Source organism: Podarcis muralis, chromosome 4 (genome assembly GCF_964188315.1).
Source record: "Podarcis muralis chromosome 4, rPodMur119.hap1.1, whole genome shotgun sequence".
Taxonomy (NCBI): domain Eukaryota; kingdom Metazoa; phylum Chordata; class Lepidosauria; order Squamata; family Lacertidae; genus Podarcis; species Podarcis muralis.
In genome coordinates this window covers 41,200,676-41,221,837 of record NC_135658.1, presented here as the reverse complement: position 1 = coordinate 41,221,837, position 21,162 = coordinate 41,200,676, and the positions used below count along the sequence as shown (strand labels likewise).

Genomic DNA, 21,162 nt, shown 5'->3' with positions numbered 1-21,162 from the left:
CACACAATAGTCATGATGCAACTCTCCTGAAGACTAACAAAATGGCTTTATAATACTTTCAGCCATTTCTGTCTGTTAAACTTTCTTTGGACAGAAATTCATGGATGAACAAATGGGCACCCAGTTGGAACTAGTGGACATTCATGCAATGAAACGGACAAATATAATTTAAGACATTGTGAATATGAAAGGACAGACCAGTTCAAACCACCTATCTGCAGTGCTGGATAGGGCAGAAGTATCCCTCCACTCAGCTTGTCCTCTGCCACCAGGGGAGCTCCACTGTTGGCAAGGAAGCTCTTCTAGTGAGTGCCCTATGTGCCAGCCCAAATAGCAGTAGCCAGCAGACAAGCCCCAAAACAGGGATTTTTTTGGGGTGTGTGTGTGAGAGAGGGCAGAGCTGGGCTGGCACAGGCATTGCTGTATCCTGCAGCAGCCTTGTGGCACAGCAAAATGACATTTTCCCACGTGCCCCCCACCATTTTCTACCCTTGGTGAGGAGGCATATCCGTTTCAGTAACATTGGGTTTTGTCAGTGAAATAGTTGTGAGAACATCTGCAAGTGAACATTCTGCTGTCTTTTAATTTAGAAATACAGGATATCGTATTATGCCAGCAAAATGGCTGCCTTTACAGCATGCAAAGCACACAGAGAGCCAAATATATTACAGAGCTTCCTAAATGGTTCATAGGGAAACATTCTGTTTACATTCCATGGTTACAGGACAGAGGCTGTTATCTAGAAAGGCTGGGTGGCAGGCATTGCTCCCATAGATAACAACAGCTTGCCCAACTGAACTCAATGGGAGCTGTGGACTTACATGGAAGATCAGCTGTCTATAAACATATTATTATTGTGAACCATTATGATATTTTATAATAAATGAGACAAGAAAGTAAACAGGCTACCATCAGGCAAATGGTTGAAGTGGTGTAAACCTGCTCCTGTTCATTGACCTTCACTCTAACCTGGAGAAAGATATATCTGTACTCCATTACAATTAGAATAAAGGGAGATAAATTCCCTGTTTACACAAAGACCATGTAGAGACTTAAAGAGGTAAGAGGGAAATCAGAATCAGAGCAGAATATTTAGCCCCTGAGATAAATATAAACCTCCATCACACATTGGAGGGCGGGAGGATAGGTTTGTACCCACTGTCTCCTCTGTTGATCAGCATGCAATCAGTGGGCAGTTTGAATTGAACTAACACTTTCTTTGTGTGTTTGAGGACCCTGAAAAAGCAGGGATACAGCTGCAATCTACAGAATGAATGCCAGTGCAAATGAACATTTTTAACAATGGGCAGGATGACTGTAATAAAAATCTGCCTGAATAATTACCCCTGAGGGCCTTATAGAATAGCACACCCTGTGGTGGCACATCCAATATCCAAAAATGTAATGTCGGTAATGTGCCTATCTAAATTATTCATTTTCTTAAAAGAGCAAAGGATGAAAATACTGCTTCTCATAAATTGGTCAGTGCAACTGCTAACAATACAACCTACTGGCCCTCTTACCACCTGGGCTTATGCGATTTCTATTGTGGGATTCAGAGAAAGTGAACAACTAGATAAGAGCACCATGTGCAGATGCTTGTCCTTTAATATATGCAATATAAACCATCTGTTTATAAAATAAACCAGGTTTTTATTTTATACTTTTAGACTGCTGTTGGCATCCATTTGTCTTGAGAGACAATGAGGTACTCCTCTGGAGGTGAAGTCAAACTGCTGCATTAGCAGCACTAAAGTAACCTGCCTGGAGCGCAAGCCTGGGCACTATATATGGAGGTCCTGGGCTGCGCAGCGGTAATCCTGAACATAAGTACTAAGGAGTAAGCCCCTCAAATGTACTTCTGAATAAAGTTGCACAGGACTATGCTGTACAAACACAATCCAGCCAAAGTCAATGTTTGGAAATCAAATTGATTTGAATTGGAGGAAGTGGGCGTCATCTGGCTGAGTTTCCCCAGCCACTCTGGGCGGCTGCCAATCAGTGTTAAAAACAGTACAGCGTTACATATTAAATTAGATGAAAATAGAGACATCCTAAGGAAAAGTGGGACATTCCGGGATCAAATCAGAAACTGGGACGGCTTCTCTAAATCAGGGATGTCCCTGGAAAATAGGGAAACTTGGAGGGTCTCCTCTAACTAAATGAGGTTACATGGCTGTTTTGGTACACTGCTTTGTGAAGACACTTGTCCTGAAAGGTGGGAGCTCTCACGGTTAAAAAAAATAAAATCAAATCTGACCTCATCACAGTGGTTATGCTCTGATGTGCATAACTCTTAATTCAGGTGTAAATTAGTATAATAGGATTTTCTACACGTAGATGCTTGATCTTCTGTGTTAGTACATACATAGCGCAAACTTATTCTGCTACCTATTTTTAAGGGTGGTGATGTTTGAGGGCCTTTATCAATTGGTAAGCTTCCACATGTTCTCCACATTGTTGGGCGGCTTCATGTATTAGTAATTCATAGTTGGTGATATTAAGTGGCAAAGTCATTCATCCAAGCTGCAAAGTTTCATGGCTAAAGTACAGTAGTCTTTTTTCACTTTTTTCAGATTTTGCAGTCCAGGATTTAAATACATGTAGTTTTGTGAGATCTTTCTTTCTTTCTTTCTTTCTTTCTTTCTTTCTTTCTTTCTTTCTTTCTTTCTCTCTCTCTCTCTCTCTCTCTCTCTCTCTCTCTCTCTCTCTCTCTGAGAGATTCTTTTTATCAGTCTCCATTATCTGCAGAGTGATGACAGGCTGCATGTGAATATGCCCTTAATCTTGCTTTTACACCATACGGTTAATACTTTTTACAGCTATTGTCACATCACAGGGACAATATGCACATACAACTAACAAGACACATTTTAACAAAGTAATAAATGTGCATAGACAAGTGTAGAGAATTTCAGTCGTGCACAAAAAAGAGTTTTAACTTTCATAGGCAAAGAAACCTAAAAAAGATAGGCAAATGTTTTATTAGAAATAATACATATATACAGTCGTACCTCGGTTCTTGAACAGAATGCATTCTGGGAGTCCGTTCGACTTCCGGAACTGTTTGAAAACCAAGACACGGCTTCCGATTGGCTGCAGGGGCGTCCTGCAGCCAATCGGAAGCCACAGAAGCCGCGCCGGACGTTCGGCTTCCAAAAACCATTCGAAAACCGGAACACTTACTTCTGGTTTTCAATCGCTCTGGAGCTGAAACATTCCAAGGCGTTCGGCAACCAAGGTACGACTGTATCTTGAAACCTTTGAGAACACTATCCTTATCACTATGAGCCTCTTTAAATAAATAAATAAAACTAACTGCGAAACAAAAATGAACCTTTCTTTCCATAAATGAAAAACCATACTCCAGCAGTGTATGGAGGATATTTATTTTTTGTCTATGCTGAAGTCTCAAGGTGAGAAATAATAAAACATTCAATGCGATATAAGCAATCGAACTTATAAATCACAATGAACCAACTGCTAGGTAGAAACACCATCTTCACTCCATAGGAATAGAAGGAAATATTTTTAATTTTGCAGTGTGATATTCTACAGCTTTAACTGTAACGCCTCCTGAAGTCTGATGATGCAGTATAGAAATTCATTCATAATAAATCATTAACACAGCAACCCACCCTCCCTCCCTCTTGTGCTGGGCTGCGGGGATTGGACTGAGCACAGGTGTCCTTTTGCCCAGCTCTGCCAGCTTCCTGCTACGCGCCGCTGACAAGAGTGAGAGAAGCTGCATTCCCTCTGGTATGGAGCTCCCGCTTCTGCCTGCCAAATGTGCAGATGGGCAAAAGTGCTGTCAACAAGATGGCTACCAGTGACAGGCAGTGGAGGGGCCCCAAACTGGGTGTTCCAGAGGTGAGAAGGAGCAGGGATGCAGTCTGTTTATGATCTGTTGGATCCAAAGCTGGTACTATTGCCGTCACATTGGGCCTGATCCAGACCTGAGAACACCACTCATCCTGTCATTTTCTGTCACAGTCACTGTGCATGGCAGGGCTGCACATGGGGCAGTGGCCCCACAGCCTCCTAAAGCCATACCAGCTGGTGGCAGAGGTTTGAATTGTTTCCTAATTGGGTATTTTTGAGGGGGAGTTATGAGCAAGAATAATGTTATACAAACAAGTACACCAAGTTTTCTCATGTCATTGTATATTACAGAAATAGCATAATAAATCTGGAAAGATATCTACAACATATGTTTCATTATTAGTGGTCAATGTATAAGTTCTTGGTTTATGAGTTTGTTTAAACAATTAGGAAGAAGAAGAAAAAAGGGGGGAAGGAAAAAAAGAGGGGAGAGGGGAGTGGCAACTGACTGGGATAATTATAAAAAAAACAAGTAACTAGGCTAGAGTGACAACAAAACAATACAATAGCAACAATGGTTATCTGTACCGCAGCATCTTAGTACATTGAAGAAATGGGTAAATTTCCCTCATGCTGAACTGGTCACTGAAAGTCACCCAGTGGCTTGATTTGCACATCGTGTTAAGCCCTAGTTAAGAACAAACTAGTTTACTGCAAACATGCAGGGTGCTGGTGCACATTGTTGAAATAGTCTTGCTCCACTCTTCCCCTGGTTTTTCTGCTCCAGTACCAAAGATGAAAGAAGCTAGAGCCTGGCTTGTTGTAATGTATGAACAGCTCGTTATTTGTTTGGAAACACAGTAGGCATTCGAAAGAAAGTAGATATTCTCTTTAGGCTTTGCACAGCTATGTGAATACATTTATGTTACCTTCATGCTCAGAAATAATTTTTTTTTGTCTAGTCTATATTTTCAAAGTCATTTTAAGCAGAAACAGGCATTTGACTGATCTGTTCCATACTTTACACTGATGTTTGCTGAATTATGTACATTACTCAAGTATGAATGTTGAACATTTATAGCAAACAAGGATTTTTATATGTAACTGACCAAAAATTTAGAGAAACAGGAAAATGACTCTTGTGGAGTACAACTATAACAGCTGCAGAGCTTTCACCATTACTGAATGTTTCTGACTGAATGTTTCTCTGTTCTATCTGTATGCTTACTATGGAAAACACAGTCTCTAGCTTTCTGCTCTCTGCCTCTGTTGTCTATGGGACTTACTTGGATGAATTACCCTGGGCAGGAAACAGACCAAACTCTTAATCCACTTCAAGATGTCACAAGTCCACCAATTTCACAACATAAACCACAATCTTTTCTCCCTTGGTTCAGTTTTAAGTGCAGCCATTAGCCATATCTCTTTACTGTGTATCACAAAATCCATTCTACCCTCTTTCCTTCTCTTCTGTCATTCTCTACTTGAATGTTGTTAAGGAGGAAATTTAGTAGCCCTTCCTTTGGTATTATTTTATTTCTCCAATATAAGATATTACCTCTATGTAAAAGTGATTATTAAGGCACATCTTCAAAATGGACACATAATAAAAATATGAAGTATGTATATGCCTTTATTGCTTTGTTTCACTCCAAATAAATTCTCCCAACTAATACAGCTGAGTTCAATTCTGCATAAGCAGAGTGTTCCCCCCCCCAAAAAATACTAAAAACAGGCAAATATGAAAGTTTCTTTTACCAAGATATAATTAAAACAAGATTATTGAACCTTAAAAGTGCTACATTTGAACATATTTCAACATATGCCCAGGATGCACATTGTTTGAAACAGATATGATGCCAAAAGTCATTTCCTGACCTCTGAGACTGTGGTTCAGGGTCACAGAGAGACCCTAACATAATGGATGCAACCCACATGCTTGAAAAGTTAAAGTGGGAAGGAGATCAGACACCATGAGAAGTAAGCTTTTCATGGCATCTCCATGACAAGGATAATATGTGCCCCAGTTCTTTATTAAATACTGAGACATGTACCCCATGTTTCAATTGTTTCCATGCTATTGAAAGAAAATAAAAGGGAACTCTTTGACCAGTGATATTGCAGAATAACATCCTTTCAACCCCAAATTAAATCTGGCTAAACCTGGCTTCAGTTATTCATTCCAGTAGCCCCAGAAAACATAAAGCAGGAAAGAGTATATTTCAGGGTTACTTTCTGCTAGTGTGACCACACCTGAGCACACGTGCATGGTAACAATGTCAAGTTAATTTTTGTCACAGGCTCTGAAGTGCTTTAAACCATGTAAACCATGGGTAGGCAAACTAAGGTCCGGGGGCCAGATCTGGCCCAATCACCTTCTAAATCCGGCCTGTGGACCGTCTGGGAATCAGTGTGTTTTTACATGAGTAGAATGTGTCCTTTTATTTAAAATGCATCTCTGGGTTATTTGTGGGGCATAGGAATTCGTTCACCCCCCCCACTTGTCTGGCCCACCACAAGGTCTGAGGGACAGTGGACCGGTGCCCTGCTGAAAAAGTTTGCTGACTCCTGACGTAAACAGTGCAAACAGGTTGTCAGCAGTATCAGAACTGACAGTGCCTGCCACCTTTTGACAGAGAGCGTGCTGTGGTTCTCAACCACCTCATGCAGCAAGAGGCACCAGGTGACAATGTTTCTTCTTCCTTGCAGTACCCATCTGCACACCTGGGCACAGTTTTGATGAGCAGCCCAGGTATGCAGACCAATGGTTGTGCATGGATTACTTTTGTAGACTCAGCATGGCTGTCTTTACTTTAAAATGGTCTTTACTACAGTTACAAAGGAAGAAACTAAAATAAGCACTTCATCTAGATGCCCCCCGTCATGTACATTTATTATTAAAATATACAATGCTGTATTCTGCATTTTTATTATGTAAATATGACCAAGAGGAATGAATTAATGATGTTTGGTTTTTTTAAAAAATACATATTCGGGTATTTTAAAGTGAGGATAAACAGATTTGATGAAGAAAACCTTATCCAGGCTAAAAAAAAATTATATTAGAATATTGCAAATTGTACTTGAATTTCAGAATGAATAATTGCTCCCTTATGGTAGTTATGGAATATTTTTTCCAGGAAATATTTGTTAATTCAATCTATTCTTAATTGTCAGTTTATACAGCATAAGAATAATCCATTTATGTTGTGGAAGAGTAATGACCTCTCAGGTGCATATGGAAATTTCCTTTTAATACTATTCTGGTTGAAAGTAAAGAAAGTAAAGCAATACTTTCTTGCATAGAAATTAATATGTAATGATTTGAACTGCTCTGACTATATTTTGTTTTATTCTGGTGTAGGCTGCACACCAGAGGGTTGTATAAGGTTGTACAAAGTATTTTAATACTATAGCAGATTCCAAACAAATTTAACACGGCTATTTTGAACAATATGAAAATCATTAGTATGTTGTATACACATTGTGATTGCACAATGCTAAATTATATTCAAGTGTTTATCTAAATTACTAGCTGCTATCCCCTTTTACCGTTTCAGATTCACTGTTGTTTTGACGTTATCTTTAGTTTTGTCATACTTATTTGGGCTCTACTGCATTTCTGATGAATTATAAACTTTGCTCACTGTGACATAAACTTCTCCACTGCATACCCCGCAACTGTCCCGATTTTAAGAAGGACATCTCGGAATCACAGAATGTCCCTTTTTTTGTCTGGCACTCTGGTGCGAGTCCTCAAGCCAGAATGTCAGACCAGAAGATGCGCCCTCCGGCACACGTCAACAGGGTTGCGCCAGAGTGCTGGACTGGAAGGCATTCTGGCATGACAATATTGACACCCCAATTTTGGGGACAAAAATGTTGGAGGGTATGCCATTGCTATTTGTTTGATCTGTAACAAGAGTGAAATAGCAAGTATCTATTTAGCAAAATATGTATCATGTAACATAAATGCACTGTATTCCTCATTTTGGTCCCAAGAACCAAATCTTCCTATCCAGTGCTTGAATGTTCACATGGAATACCTACCAGAAGAAATCCTGGGGGGCAAAGATCCTCCCCCTGACAGAGGATGTGGGGCTGGAATGTTATTTAAAAATCCTTCCCTCAGGAATCTTGGGCAAAGAGACTGCACCCCAATGGTCGGGAAGGATCCTTATAAAAGATAAAAATTGTCATTAATTATACAGACAGTTATTTTAATTGCTGAACAGAAGGTGTTGGTTGCAAAGATAAAAATAAAGCCCATGACAATATTGTTAAATATTAATTTGTAACCAGTTTGTGATTGAACAAAAAACTGGTAAGCTTCTGGATCCAAATCAGCTGATGCCAGGCATAGAAATGCTATTCAAGGGATGCCTTCACAATGAAACTTACTCCTGAGTATGGGATTGCTCTAAAACTTTTCTGATAATGAAAGGACACACATTTTAAATGAAGAAAATGTAAAATTTGTAATGATGATGATGATGTCAAAGAGAAAAACAACTACCAGACTTTTAGAAGACCTCTGAAGGCAGCTCTGTTTAGGGAAGCTTTTAATGTTTAACAGAGTATTGTATTTTAATATTCTGTTGGAAGCCGCCCAGAGTGGCTGGGGAATAAATAATAATAGTATTATTATTATTATTATTATTACTCGGACTGGCTTCCAACAAATATAAAAGTACTGAGGTTACCAACACCAGGACTATTATCACTAAAGTATAATTTGGCTCTTAATGTCAGTGCTTTGGGTTTTTAAGAGAAAGCACATGGGGACCAGGGAGGAGGGCAGACAATAATGTTTGTACTATAAATCCACTGATATCCATACTATAAATCCATTAAAATGTTAACAGATACATTGTGTTGTTTCTCTTTTCATTAAATCCTATCAAGGCAGACTGTTCATGCTTTTTTTGTGTATGAAGACTGAGTTGGAACAATGATTGAATGAATTTCAAATTTCAGTGAATAGAAATATTAACTTTTATGAACAAAGAATCATGCAGTACAAACCCTACTAAAAATTCAGCAGAAGCCCTATGTACAGTATCAGCCTTCTGTTTTTCAAATAAATTGAGATATATACTCGAAATTACTACACAAAACTACTTTAGGAAGTACTTGTTTCAGACGTGTATGTTCAGCTGGCATATACTTGAGCTTCTATCAGGGTGTGGGATGAGGAGAAAACGACTACAAGTATGAAGAATTGCCTTGCCAGGAAGCTTAATAATATGTTTTGCTAACTCTGCCTCACACTTCCATTATTTTTAGAACGAACTGCATGCTTGCTCCTCAGAGACAGACAACACCTGCCTCTCATTATAATCAGAAAATAAACAGGTTCCTTAATCTTCATGGGATGTAATTTTGTAGTGATTAACAGAAATGCAGAAAAACCCCAGAAAGAAAATTCAGATAAAACATAGTTCGTTTATATCTTTTTAAGTTTACTTAGATACAACAACAAAAAGTAATGTTGGTGCTATGTAAACTTAGAAAGATAAAAATAAATAAAATAAATCACCCACTCACTGATTTTCATTGCCAAAGCCTCATTATCCTTTGCGTAATATATGCTTCACTTCTAGCTTTCGGTGTGAGACATAAACAGTATATATTTGAACAAACAAAGCGTGCTGGGCTTTTATTGTATATCTCAGAGAACATCAGGCCCAGACTACCCACTACATAAACACTTAACAAGAACTTGCTAATATTGAGATGAGGAAAAGTAAGGATCAGAATCAGGGGCACTTTCCCCCACTCTAATCACCCCACCCACCCCCAGCAATGGAGTTTGAAAAGCTCAATTTCCTAGAAGGGATGACTTAAAGTGGAAAAACAGTAATTCAAGAAAGGGTTAAATGCTATATTCCCCACTGCTGCTTCTACACTACAAATGTATGACACTTACCTAAACCAGCCACTGGTCTACTGCTATACACATTTCCATTTAACATACTGCTTGTAGTGCTAGTAAATTACCATTTACATCAGTGTTTCCCAACCGGTGTTCCGCGGCACACTAGTGTGCCGCGAGATGTTGCCTGGTGTGCCGCGAGATGTTGCCTGGAGGGAGGCGGGCGAGGGCGTTTGCTTCCTGGAGGACGGAGCGAGGGCGCCCCCTGCTGGGCCGGGGCTCGCTCTCCCCAGAGGGTAAATCTGGATCAAATGGGGCGAGGGGCGGGCAGAATTCTGGGGGCCACTGATGCCCTACAGACCCCCCCAAGTCCTCTGGGGCGCGCGCTCTGCTGGGCTCTTTTCGGTCGTCGTGCTTGTGGGAAGCCGCCCCTTCCCTGGGCGACGCGCCGCCTCGCGACTCCGGAGTCAGTCCCGCGGGCTCTCGGAGGGACTCGCGAGCGGCGGCGCGGCGGCTCCGGGGCGCGCTCAGCTGGGCCGCCGCGCGCCCCCGCGCAGCCCCTGCTGCAGCTGCCCGGCGTGGAGCGCGACGCGGAGCCGGCCGGGCTTGGAGGCGCCCAGGTAGGGCCGAGCCGGGCGGGGGCGGGGAGGTCTCGGTCTGCTGCGGGCGCAGGAGGGCGAGCGGGAGAGGGGGAGCCGTCGGGTCTCCTAGAAGGAAGCGAGGCGGCGGCTGAGGGGGATGCAGCCCCGTCCCCAGCAACAGGCGCTCCTCGAAGTGAGGCCACAAGTCGGGGCTCGGACAGGGCCTGGAAGCAGCGGCTCCGGCTCTTGGGAGCGGAGAAGGGGACTTCAAAAGCGGCCTGGAGGAGAAAAGCCCCGATGCAGCGAGAGCGGGGAGCGTGCTGCCTTGTCCAGGCCTCCTCGCTTTGTGCCGTCCGCTGCCGGGAGCAGGACACGGGGGCTCCTCGTTCGCATGCTTTCCCGGGTGATCGGTGAGGGTTAGGGTTAGGGTTAGGGTCCCTCAGTCCCTCACTTTGCTGCCTCCTCCCCCCCCCACCCCAAAGCTTGGAGGTTCCCCGGCAAGGGGGAGGGAAAAAAATTGAAAGTTACACTTTCGTGCGTCCCTCCCGGCGTGACGCTGCGCGCTGACGTCACGGGGCTGTAATGGTGGTGTGCCTCGATATTTTTTTCATCAAACAAGTGTGCCTTTGCCCAAAAAAGGTTGGGAAACACTGATTTACATATACATTTGAGAGTCTATAACAAAACCAAGGAAGTTGTTTTAGTAATAAATCAATTAAACACAAAGGGTTAAGTAATGTTCACCTAACTGAGCCAAGCTTTAAATACTTATGGAATTTTTCTTAGGAAGCCTTTGCAAGACTGAGGTTATGAACTGCTCATTAAGCTAACTTAGATGGGGTAAGCTCTAAAATTCCAGTTGATCCATTTTTGAAAAATATTTGGGGTCAGAAGCTCTCTGGTGTACTCGGAAAGTGGAACTGAGGATAGGCTTCCTTGGTAGGCCCTTCCAGACACTGGGGTCACTGCAGCCGCACAAAGATGCTGCTTGCTCACACTGGGCCCTTTGATTATCCAATTCGGTCCTTGGGAGGGTCTACGCTCATGTTTTTAATGTTAAGTACGGGTTAAGGAAGGGTTGTGGTTAACAAAGAGGCACAAATGGTGTATTGCTTTTAAGGTTTGTAATGTGTTGTTAAAATGTGACACCAGAGGGTGTTGCAGAGCAACCAGCAGCTTTTTGACGGAAATAAACACAACAACAAGGTAAGAAAAACAATTTAAATTACAAGTATGCCCTGTGGCATTTAAAAATGATATATCTAATATCGTTCTAATAACGTTAAACAGCCCTTGTCTACTTTTGTACTATTGCACAGCCTTACAATTGGAGAGATCCTTTTTGTTCTTACCACCCTGAAGAATTTGGTGTCCTCATCAAACATGATCACTTCACTGCTAACACCCAACTGCATGTATGAACAAGTTACAAAGCACTGGTACCAACACTGATCCTTTGAGGAACCCACTTCTTGCATCCCTTCAGTGAGAGAACTAGTCATTTATTCCTACTTTCTGCTATCTGTTTTTTTTAAACCAGTTAATGATCCAGAAGAGAACCTGTCCTCTTATCCCATGACACCTAAGCTTATTCAGATAATCTCAAACAGACAGATGGAGAAAGAAAGAAAGAAAGAAAGAAAGAAAGAAAGAAAGAAAGAAAGAGGAAGGAAGGAAGGAAGGAAGGAAGGAAGGAAGGTATTTGATGAGTGACTTTATTAAATAATCTACACAATTGCTGCCTTTTCTGTAGAAATAAATGCTGCTAAAGGTGTATAATGAAGGTGCCAGCCAAACCTCCCTGGAGAGAGCATTACACAAATGGGGAGCCACTGCAGAAAAGGGCTGTTCTTGTGTTGTCATCCTGTAGGCCTCTCATGTAGAAGGCACACAAAGGAGGGTCTCAGGGGATGATCTTAGGGTCTGCGTAGGTTCATATGGACAGAGACAGTTCTTCAGGTATTGTGGTCTTGAGCCATTTAAGGCACTGTTCAAGTGTGAAAAGTGTGCCATCAGGTACGTGTAGATCTTACTGATTTTCTTGCATATAACAGTAAGCAGCCTACTATTTTAGATTTCAGTAGAGTGCGGGTTGAAGGTTTCATTCGCTCTTTGTTTTAAAACCCATGCACACGACAAGAATGTAATGAAATACCTGGGCATTTATATCTCTGAGGACCTCTCATGGACTGCAAATATTAATATGGTTGTGAGGAAGGTGCAGGGGAGGTTGTATTTCCTGAGAATGCTCAGGGGACTGAATCTATCTCAGCACCTACTTCTGTCCTATTATCACAGTACCATCGAGAGTGTCTTAACCTATAGTATATTATCATGGTATGGGAGCAGCTCTGAAACGGATAAAAAAGCTTTACAGAGAATAATTAAAATTGCCCAGAATGTTATTGGGCTCCAACTACCAACCCTGGATGAGATCTTCACGTCTCGCACTTTGAAGAAGTCACACAATATCCTGAGAGATCCCACCCATCCTGCTCACAACTTCTTTGAACTGTTGCCTTCGGGCAGAAGATATAGAACAATGAAAACACGAACCACACGCCTTCTGAATAGTTTCTATCCAAGAGCTCTGATTGCACTAAATAATGATCTCAGGGCCAGTTGCAAGAAATAGCAAGCAGGGAGTAGGAAGGAATGAGATAGGTTTTAGGTTATGTTATGCCTTTAATAGGTTATGTTATATTCTGGATTATGTTATGTTTTTATAGATTATGTCTGAATAGGATGAGAGTGTTGGAGATACGTGCAAATGTGTATGTGAACCCGGTCTTTGGGTGGGTGTTTGATTTTCGTTGTTGTGTATACTGTGTATATACGGACAATGACAATAAATTTATCTATCTATCTATCTATCTATCTAACAAAAATCTGACAAGCATGATGATATATGGCTAAACAGAGGACTCTTTGATCCCCATGAGAGTAAATCACAGGATTATTGCCAAAAGGAGTAGTAAAGCATGACCACCATTTCCAAATGATGTCTGCAGGGACGTTTTAAGTAACAAACAAGAAGATTTTTGGGGGGAGGATTTGGGTATGCCCCTAACTTGCCTATCTAATCTGAGACTGAGAAAGAGGACCTATTTTCCATCTACAGCATTAACCTTTCACATATTGTTTGTCCTATGAAAAACGCAGGCTGGTATTACAGTAGTACCTTGGGTTACGAACTTCATTCGTTCTGGAGGTCCGCTCTTAACCCGAAACTGTTCTTAACCTGAGGCGCGCTTTCGCTAGTGGGGCCTCCCGCTGCCACTGCGCTGCTGGTTCGTGATTTCCGTTCTCATCCTGGGGCAAAGTTCACAACCCGGAGCAACTACTTCTGGGTTAGCGGAGTTTGTAACCCGAAGCATTTTTAACCTGAAGCGTTTGTAACCCAAGGTACTATTGTACTTTTCTTGCCTGAAGTATGAATAAGCTACTGCAGTGGACCAAACCTCAGCAAATGAGGTTCAGTTCCCATGATCACAAATAGAAATGCTGCTTGAAATGGTCATTAAGTCTGTACTAGAGTCTTGACCTGAATTCTTCTTGTCCTCAGCATTTCAATTCACCTGATCATACCAGCTTTGCAGCATGCGTAAATAGCTACTAGCTCACTCCTATAATTAAGCATTTTAATACAATTTTTCAGCATTGTGTATAACAAATTTACACTAAGGAGGCAGAACTGTCCTCAATAACTGTTTATGTATTATCTTGGGTGTATCTAATGATGCAGCCTAGATAATGTTATTGCAGGATTCTGCAGTTAAATCTTGCTCATCCTTGCCAGTCCATAATGAGAAGAGAGAGTGGGAGTCAGGCACATTCAATTCTAAGGATCAAGTAATGCTGTTAGAAAGATTCATGGCTTTCATTTAAGCAAGTTTTTTGGCAGTGGTGTGCATTGTTGATAATGACCTCATTAATGGATTCCTCTGAGTAAATTACAAATATGATTTTCTGGTATAAAAACAATTACCTTTCAATTGCACCTGGCTGCTTCTGTAGCAGTATATCATTTTTTAGTCTTTGTAAAACTGTGGAGTTTTACTGCTGTATCAAAAGTTTACATTCTCCATATTATTAGAATACCATCACAATAGAACACAGTATGACGTGTGGCCTATAATAAAGACCATTTTGCTAGATGTGGCTATGCGAACATATTTTGTTCAATTTATCCTGAAAGCCCTGCCAACAATGACCTGTGTTTGTAACCCCCCCCCCAATATTTCTTAAAATGAGTGTCTTAGAGCAGACTTTAAAGTGGAGTTTGATACTTCAAATGTTTCTTTGTGAATGTTCAATTACGATTGTACGTAAGACACTGTGAAGTGAAATGTCTGGCCTATTCTGAAAGTGGGGCATTCTACCTTGCTTTTCTTGCATATAATTCATGGGGAAAGTTAAATTAGAAGCTTGTTTTTTCTACATCTTTCTTTAGCTCCTTTAAAAGAGTACAGATTGACTATACCAAATTGTGGTCCTCCAGATGCTGGACTGCAGCTCTCACTATACCTGACTGTTGCCCAATGGCCATGCTGGCTGGGCTGATAGAAACTGAAGTGCAGCGTCCCTGGACTACGCAGTACTAGGGAGCACTGCTTGACTAGAAATCGCCTTTCCTCACAATTAGACAGTGCTGACTGCAAGTAAGTCTGGATGCCTCAGGTGGATCATTAGCAGAGGTGGGGAACTGAATCCAGTGGCCCAGATCCTGGGTTTCACCAACCCTGGACAGCTACCTTGTGTGGTGGACAGGCCCCTCACTCACGTACAATCACCTGATATCACGATGATGTCGGGTAACTTGTTTTTCCTTTGCAGCATGGGCAAACTACCAAAAATAAATAAATAAATCCAAACTATGTGAAGCTTGAAGTTACTTTCCATCTAGTTATAGGTCATGGCTCCATGTCCTGCTTTCTGCAGGTATCGTCTGTGCTGCCATGATCTCAATGGGGAACTTGGTAGCACTGCTAATCCAGCAAGCTTGACCACCGCCTGTCAGTAGATAGGTAATAACTTCAAACCTTGCTCTGGGCAGAGGTGAGCCATTCCCAGTGGACTTGCTCTCATGGGCAATCAGCTGATCAGTGGTGGCAGCAAGTCTCCCTAGCCAATGCTCTGTTGAGCACTTTAAGACTCCTGATTGTGCACTGGCAACTTTTTCTCTACTTGTACACATTTGATGTCACATACGGCATAAGGTGTGGGACAGCTGGGAGTGATTATGGAGAAATGGCCTCATGGGCCAAATTGGAACTCAGGCCCATAAGCTATAGGTTCCCCACCCCTGATCTATAGAATCTCAGTTTGTGGTCACTGCCAGCCCCACGGGACCTGAATCAAACAGTGAAAATCAAGTACTGTATGATTGTACATTTAAGCAGGAATACATTTGTATTCCTGAACATGAGTGCAGGAAAATCATTAGCAGGTCTCAAGAGGCAGCTGAAGGAATAGCAAAATATCCAGGGCCAAACTAATAATGACATGGGAAATCCATGTTTTAATTTTATGATTTTATTAACAGAAGCTGCAAGGGAATAGGGAAAACATGGATCGGGGAAGGGTTTATTCCCATGTCACCCCTGGTGTTTCCCCAATGACAGGCAACAGAAGATCCCAGAAGATCCATTTGTCTTGTGGGCAAAAAGGACACTATTACCACATGCTCAGTGTTAGAAAAACAGATTCCCATGGGAACAAAAAACGCTTTATATAAGAAATAAGATCACTAGTAGATGAGTGAGGAGGCCATGCAGCAATGTCAGCTCCGAGTCAACTTAATATCTGCACTCTGGACAAGAAAGCCTTCCTAAGCAGAGAAAGCACAGAAATAAGCTCAAGGATCCAAGGCATAAGATAAATACAGCTTTGCAAGAGACTCTTGCTATAATGATTTACAAGTGCATACAAAGAACCAAACCTTGTTTAATGTTATATGCTGGACGAATGATCATCCTGTGATCATTTCAGGTAACTATGGTTATGGTGGAGCAATTTGAGAAAGCATTTGAAGTCAAAGAGTTCAATTAACTACTCAGCTCTATGTTGAGAGAGCTTTAACGGCTTCCTTCCAGGAGATTTGATCTTAATTTGGAACCCTCATTTCAGAACAAACTATGCTCTGCAGAAACAATACATTGCTACATTTGCGAAACTTCTTCTTGCAGCAAATAAAATGCAGAAGCTTCTAATCTTCTCGTGCACAGGGGAAGGGGAACAGGGATATCACAAGTGTGAGGCTTGCTGCTGCTCATTTCCAATTCCCTAAATGGCTAAACCCAGTGCTTAGATGCCTATATGATTGAGTTTCAGCCCCATTGTTGAGCTATGCAGTTCCCACCCCCTGTTCTAGTACCCCAAATTGGTGTTGCCCATGCTATAACATAGTTTTATTGTTTTAACATAGACATATGATATCATAAAGATTTTAGGAAGTATAAATTGTTTCCAACTATACAGGTTCATTTTGGCTGCCCTAGTTATTACTAAATGCAATATAACCCACTGAAATTAGCAGGATGCTGAGAACAGCACAAAACTTATATCTTATTAAAATTATATTTGTTACAAACAGCAAATGGCACAACCCCAAGATCTGCTGGGTAAGCAAAGAAGCGCTTAGCTGTATTGTCAAAATAAGTGCTTAGTTGTATTGTGCAGAAGCAAAGCATCTCAGACTATGACCATGTGCTTGTGTTGCATTTATGTTATAACAGTGTTTCAGCCAGCTACAGTTCCTGACAGGTTCAAATGCTTCGGAAAAAGCAGTACTGTATTTACAAGTTGTTATAACCACTCTAAAAATGCTAATGTCAGGGGGAAAAATATTCTGATGAATGATGCATTTGTACAGTCCACTGACACTGAAACTGTGTATTTGACAAAAGCATAATGGACAAATTAACAGACAAGTTAAGCTGTCATGTTCCCAAACCAACTTATTTTACACCTAACCGTAATGTCAGTTGTGACTGATGTAAACTTTTTTTTTTTTAAGTTATGACCTTTACTTGTGGCTTGGAAATAACTTTAAATGACTTCCAACATTTAAATAGTAAGATTCGCCTCTAAGTGTTAACCACAATCCAAAAGTTGGCACAGTCACCAACTGGCTCTCACTTTTGGTTCTGTCAATCAGTGTACAGGCTCCTCAGATCCCAATCTAAATGCTCATAATCAGAGCTGAGTTGATTTACCGTATTCAGGCCCAGACAGAGGGGGGGGGGGGCATATGGGCCACTTGGCCCGGGCCTCCGATTCCAAAGGGTGCCTCGGTCAGCATATTTATCTATATTTTCCATTTTGTCTTTATATGCAGATACAGTTCAAGCCTTGAAATAAAATTATTTGTCAGCATAACTTTTGTGAAAATTATTTATATACTTACTTATTTACAAGACTTCAGTTATCCCCAGCGTAAAAAAAAGGGGGGGGGGCACATTATCTACCTGGCCCGGGCCTCTGCCTGGCTCTACAAGGCCCTGACCGTATTTACTTGAAAATAATGCACACCTTTTTTGGCCAAATCAAGATGTGAAAATGAGGGTGTGAATTAGATTTGATGGTGCATTTATATTCACATCTTTATATGAATTTGATGGTGCATTTATATTCACATTTTCACATCTTAAGCAAATACTTTTTTTGGTTTCAAGGTTTTGAAAACTGGGGTGTGCATTAGATTCAGTGGCACATTAGATTTGTGTAAATACGGTAAGTTGAATTCACAAAATCTATATATGAAGCACATTGCTTCTTCCAGACCCCTGCTGTAATCGACTGGTTGGACACAGAGGAGTGGTGGAAGGAACCAACTGGGGAACCACTTAGGGAAGATGGCTAAAAGTCAAGAAAGTGGTGGTGGGACAATGAGTGAGAAGAGGGAGAAGACTGGGAAGAGGCGGTGTTGGAAGATGAAGGGGCAAATGGTTTAGTTATCCCTTTAATTATCTCAGAGCAGTGCTAGGCCACAGACATTGTGAGAAATTAAAATGGTGGCTAGACCCAGAAGAAATAAAATAAGTGGGATCCAGGTTAGTCATCTATCTGCACTTTACTTTCAACAGTGATTTTGTATTATAAAATAAATATTAATGCTCTTGAGCTGAGAAAGAAAAGTCATTGGTTTTTCATAGCAAATTAAATACAAATCAAAATGGTTCCAATGTGTACCACCGCATAGACATGCTGGAACCCCTGGAAACTATCACTGCTTGGGGAACTGGAGTGTAAACAACAGCAATGTAATATACTTCTTGAGTTTCATTCTAAAGATCATGTCTGGGTGCATAAATCTGAATCTTTACGGAGAATGGTATTTATCCTCTTATGAAAATGAATATAAATCTTTCAAAATAATAAACTGATCCAAGTCTGAATAACCCTTTTAATTTTGAGAACAGTTACTCTTAAAGAGCCAATTACTTTGCAAATGCCTTTTAATGAGTTACCAGCTCCTTTTGGAGCATAAAGAAAGTCAGCTGCAAAGAATCTATTGAGTGAGGATTTTCCAACGCTGACACAAATTCAGTATTTTATGCAGTCTGGTAGTCAAATTAATGCCTGAGCCTCAGGAGTTCTTATCCTGGCTTTGTCAACATCTGATCGAGATGCACATTCTTGGAAATTCATTTTGGAAAGGTAGCCATTGCAGTTTTAGATTTAGCCAAAAAAGCTCAGTGTGAAATCAGAAATTGGCACATGATGATACACTTCCAAAGGCAAGTTGAAAGCAATCACTAAAGTAGACTGACCTCAAACAAAAAAAGTTTCCTCTGTCTACTCTCAACAAGCAAATCAGTCAGTGGATTTAAAATAAAACAAATGAGTCTTTTAAAACTGAAGCCTACAAAATCAATAATGTTTCTAAAGCAAAAACGGTGTTCTTTTATTGAGTAGTAGTCATCCATGTGGCAGGACATATACTTTGTGTAAATGGAATAGCCAAGGTGACCACAACATGCAACAAAGCAATTCCAAATTTAAAGCTGAACTCTGGAAATCATTGACTACACATATCTGCCTCAAGAAAATGGAAATACTTCAGAATCTGGAATTTCAGTATTATAAAACAGCAAACTGGGTTAGATGGGAGGATGACTGTTAGAATTCTCCAATGAGACAGAATGGTTGAAATATGCCCTATGTGAGCATAGTGCAAGCAAATAGGAAATCAGAAATTATATGAGGCTGGAACCACATAAATGTGACAGATAATTCTGATGCTGATTTATTGAATTTATATCCCACTTTTCCTCCTAAAGGAGCATGGGTGGCAAACATATCCATATTTTATTTTTTAAAAGGCATTCAAGAAATGGTTAGAAGATTCCAAAAACAGTTAGAATTAAGAACATTCTAACACAGTAATGTTTAAAAATGTTATTTCATGCAGGAGTGTTCCTGTTCATAGAAGCAGAAGAAGCAATTTTGGCTCATTGCAACCCTCCCCCTGCAGTTTCTTATGCCCCATTGAACAGCTGCTTTGGGTGGTTGCGGGGATGGGCTTTCTAGAGTAGTGTAGGAAGCAGTGCAGAGCTGCATGGGGAACCAGTTTAAATATTTCCCTTGCTTTCTGTGAGTGGAGGAAGAGCTGTTCTGGATCCAACCCACGGTGTTCCTCTTTGAAGAATAAGAATTACTGAAATCTGAAAGAATCCTCTTGGAAGATGATATAGGATCCTTTATTTAGAAGACCACCCAGTCTTGGATCCCAAGTTGCTTTTCTATTAACAATAAACTGTTCTAATGCAAGTTCCTTCTGGCAGAAGAGGGGGTAAGAATGTTTTTACTAATTCCTCCTTCCCACTATACTTCCCTGTATGACTTCTCACAATATTCCAGAGCATCAGTCAACACTCTGTGACAGATGGCTGCAGGAGAACACTGAACCCCCCCCCCACCTTTCTGCTCACAGGAATGAAGGAGCTAAGCCATACTCTGTAACTTGAGTTGTACATGACTGCTAATGCTTGTTTTCCTGATATTATACAACACAAAAAGTATTTGTGCTGTTTCATTCATCAGTAATTTCGAACTGGAATTCTCACACGTATTGTAATCATGTAATCTGGTGGAGTTTTTTCGCCCCTTTTAGGTCAACAGATAAAAACATTGTGATGGATTGCATTTCCTACTAACTGAAGGACTATATACAGGCAATGGTTACAGCTTAATAACTTATGGCTAACATAAGGAGAAAGTCTCTGCCTAAGTACTGCAGACCAACTCTGTTTCTGACTGTCAGAAAGTGATTCATTAACCACTTTTAGTGGTGTATGTCTCAGTAAGTCCAGTGTCAGATTCTATCTGATAATTATCCCATTGCTAGGGATGCTGTGTTGCAACTCAGAAACTGCTCAATCTACAGTATTCTCACAGACTCAAACTGAACTACTTTAGTGTAAGCAGTTTTCAAAATGAAGCTGCTTTACATTTTACACCAGCCTATTAAACTGTTTTTCACTGATTAATTATCTGCCTCTGAATTAATCTGTTCAATTTAACTATATTTCCCTGTAACCAAAAGTTCAATATAGGTTCCTTTTTTAAAGATATTGTATGGTTAGCTAACTTACAACAAGCAAAAGCTAGCACAGTATTTTTCGCTCCCTATTACTGCAGCATACCAAACTTGTACCCTGTTGTTTCATCTCTTCTTCACAGGTTCTTGAATTTTGCACCAGCTGTGTTCCTGGGATCAAGGTCCTCATTTAACTGTAATTTCCCCAGATACCCATGTCCTTAAATTGGGTGTCAGGTGCTCTCATAACAACATGGCTTAGGGCCCTATGTGAAGGATTCTACTGAGCATACATGGAGCCCTGGGATGCCTGATGTCTACACTAAGAAATCAAGGTGTAA

At 40.9% G+C, this 21,162-nt stretch overlaps 1 protein-coding gene across 4 annotated transcripts in view; it reads right to left on the bottom strand.

Moving 5' to 3' along the window:
* Nucleotides 1–21,162, bottom strand: part of EPHA6 (EPH receptor A6) — a 365,265-nt gene that overhangs the window by 57,966 nt on the left and 286,137 nt on the right. For 3 of the 4 annotated variants that reach the window (XM_077927237.1, XM_028726794.2, XM_028726797.2), the window contains one exon: nucleotides 7,873–7,998. The exons of the other annotated variant lie outside the window; for it this stretch is intronic. In XM_077927237.1, the coding sequence (XP_077783363.1) occupies nucleotides 7,873–7,998 (126 nt within the window). The remainder of the gene's footprint in view (nucleotides 1–7,872; nucleotides 7,999–21,162) is intronic. 4 annotated transcript variants of the gene reach the window in all.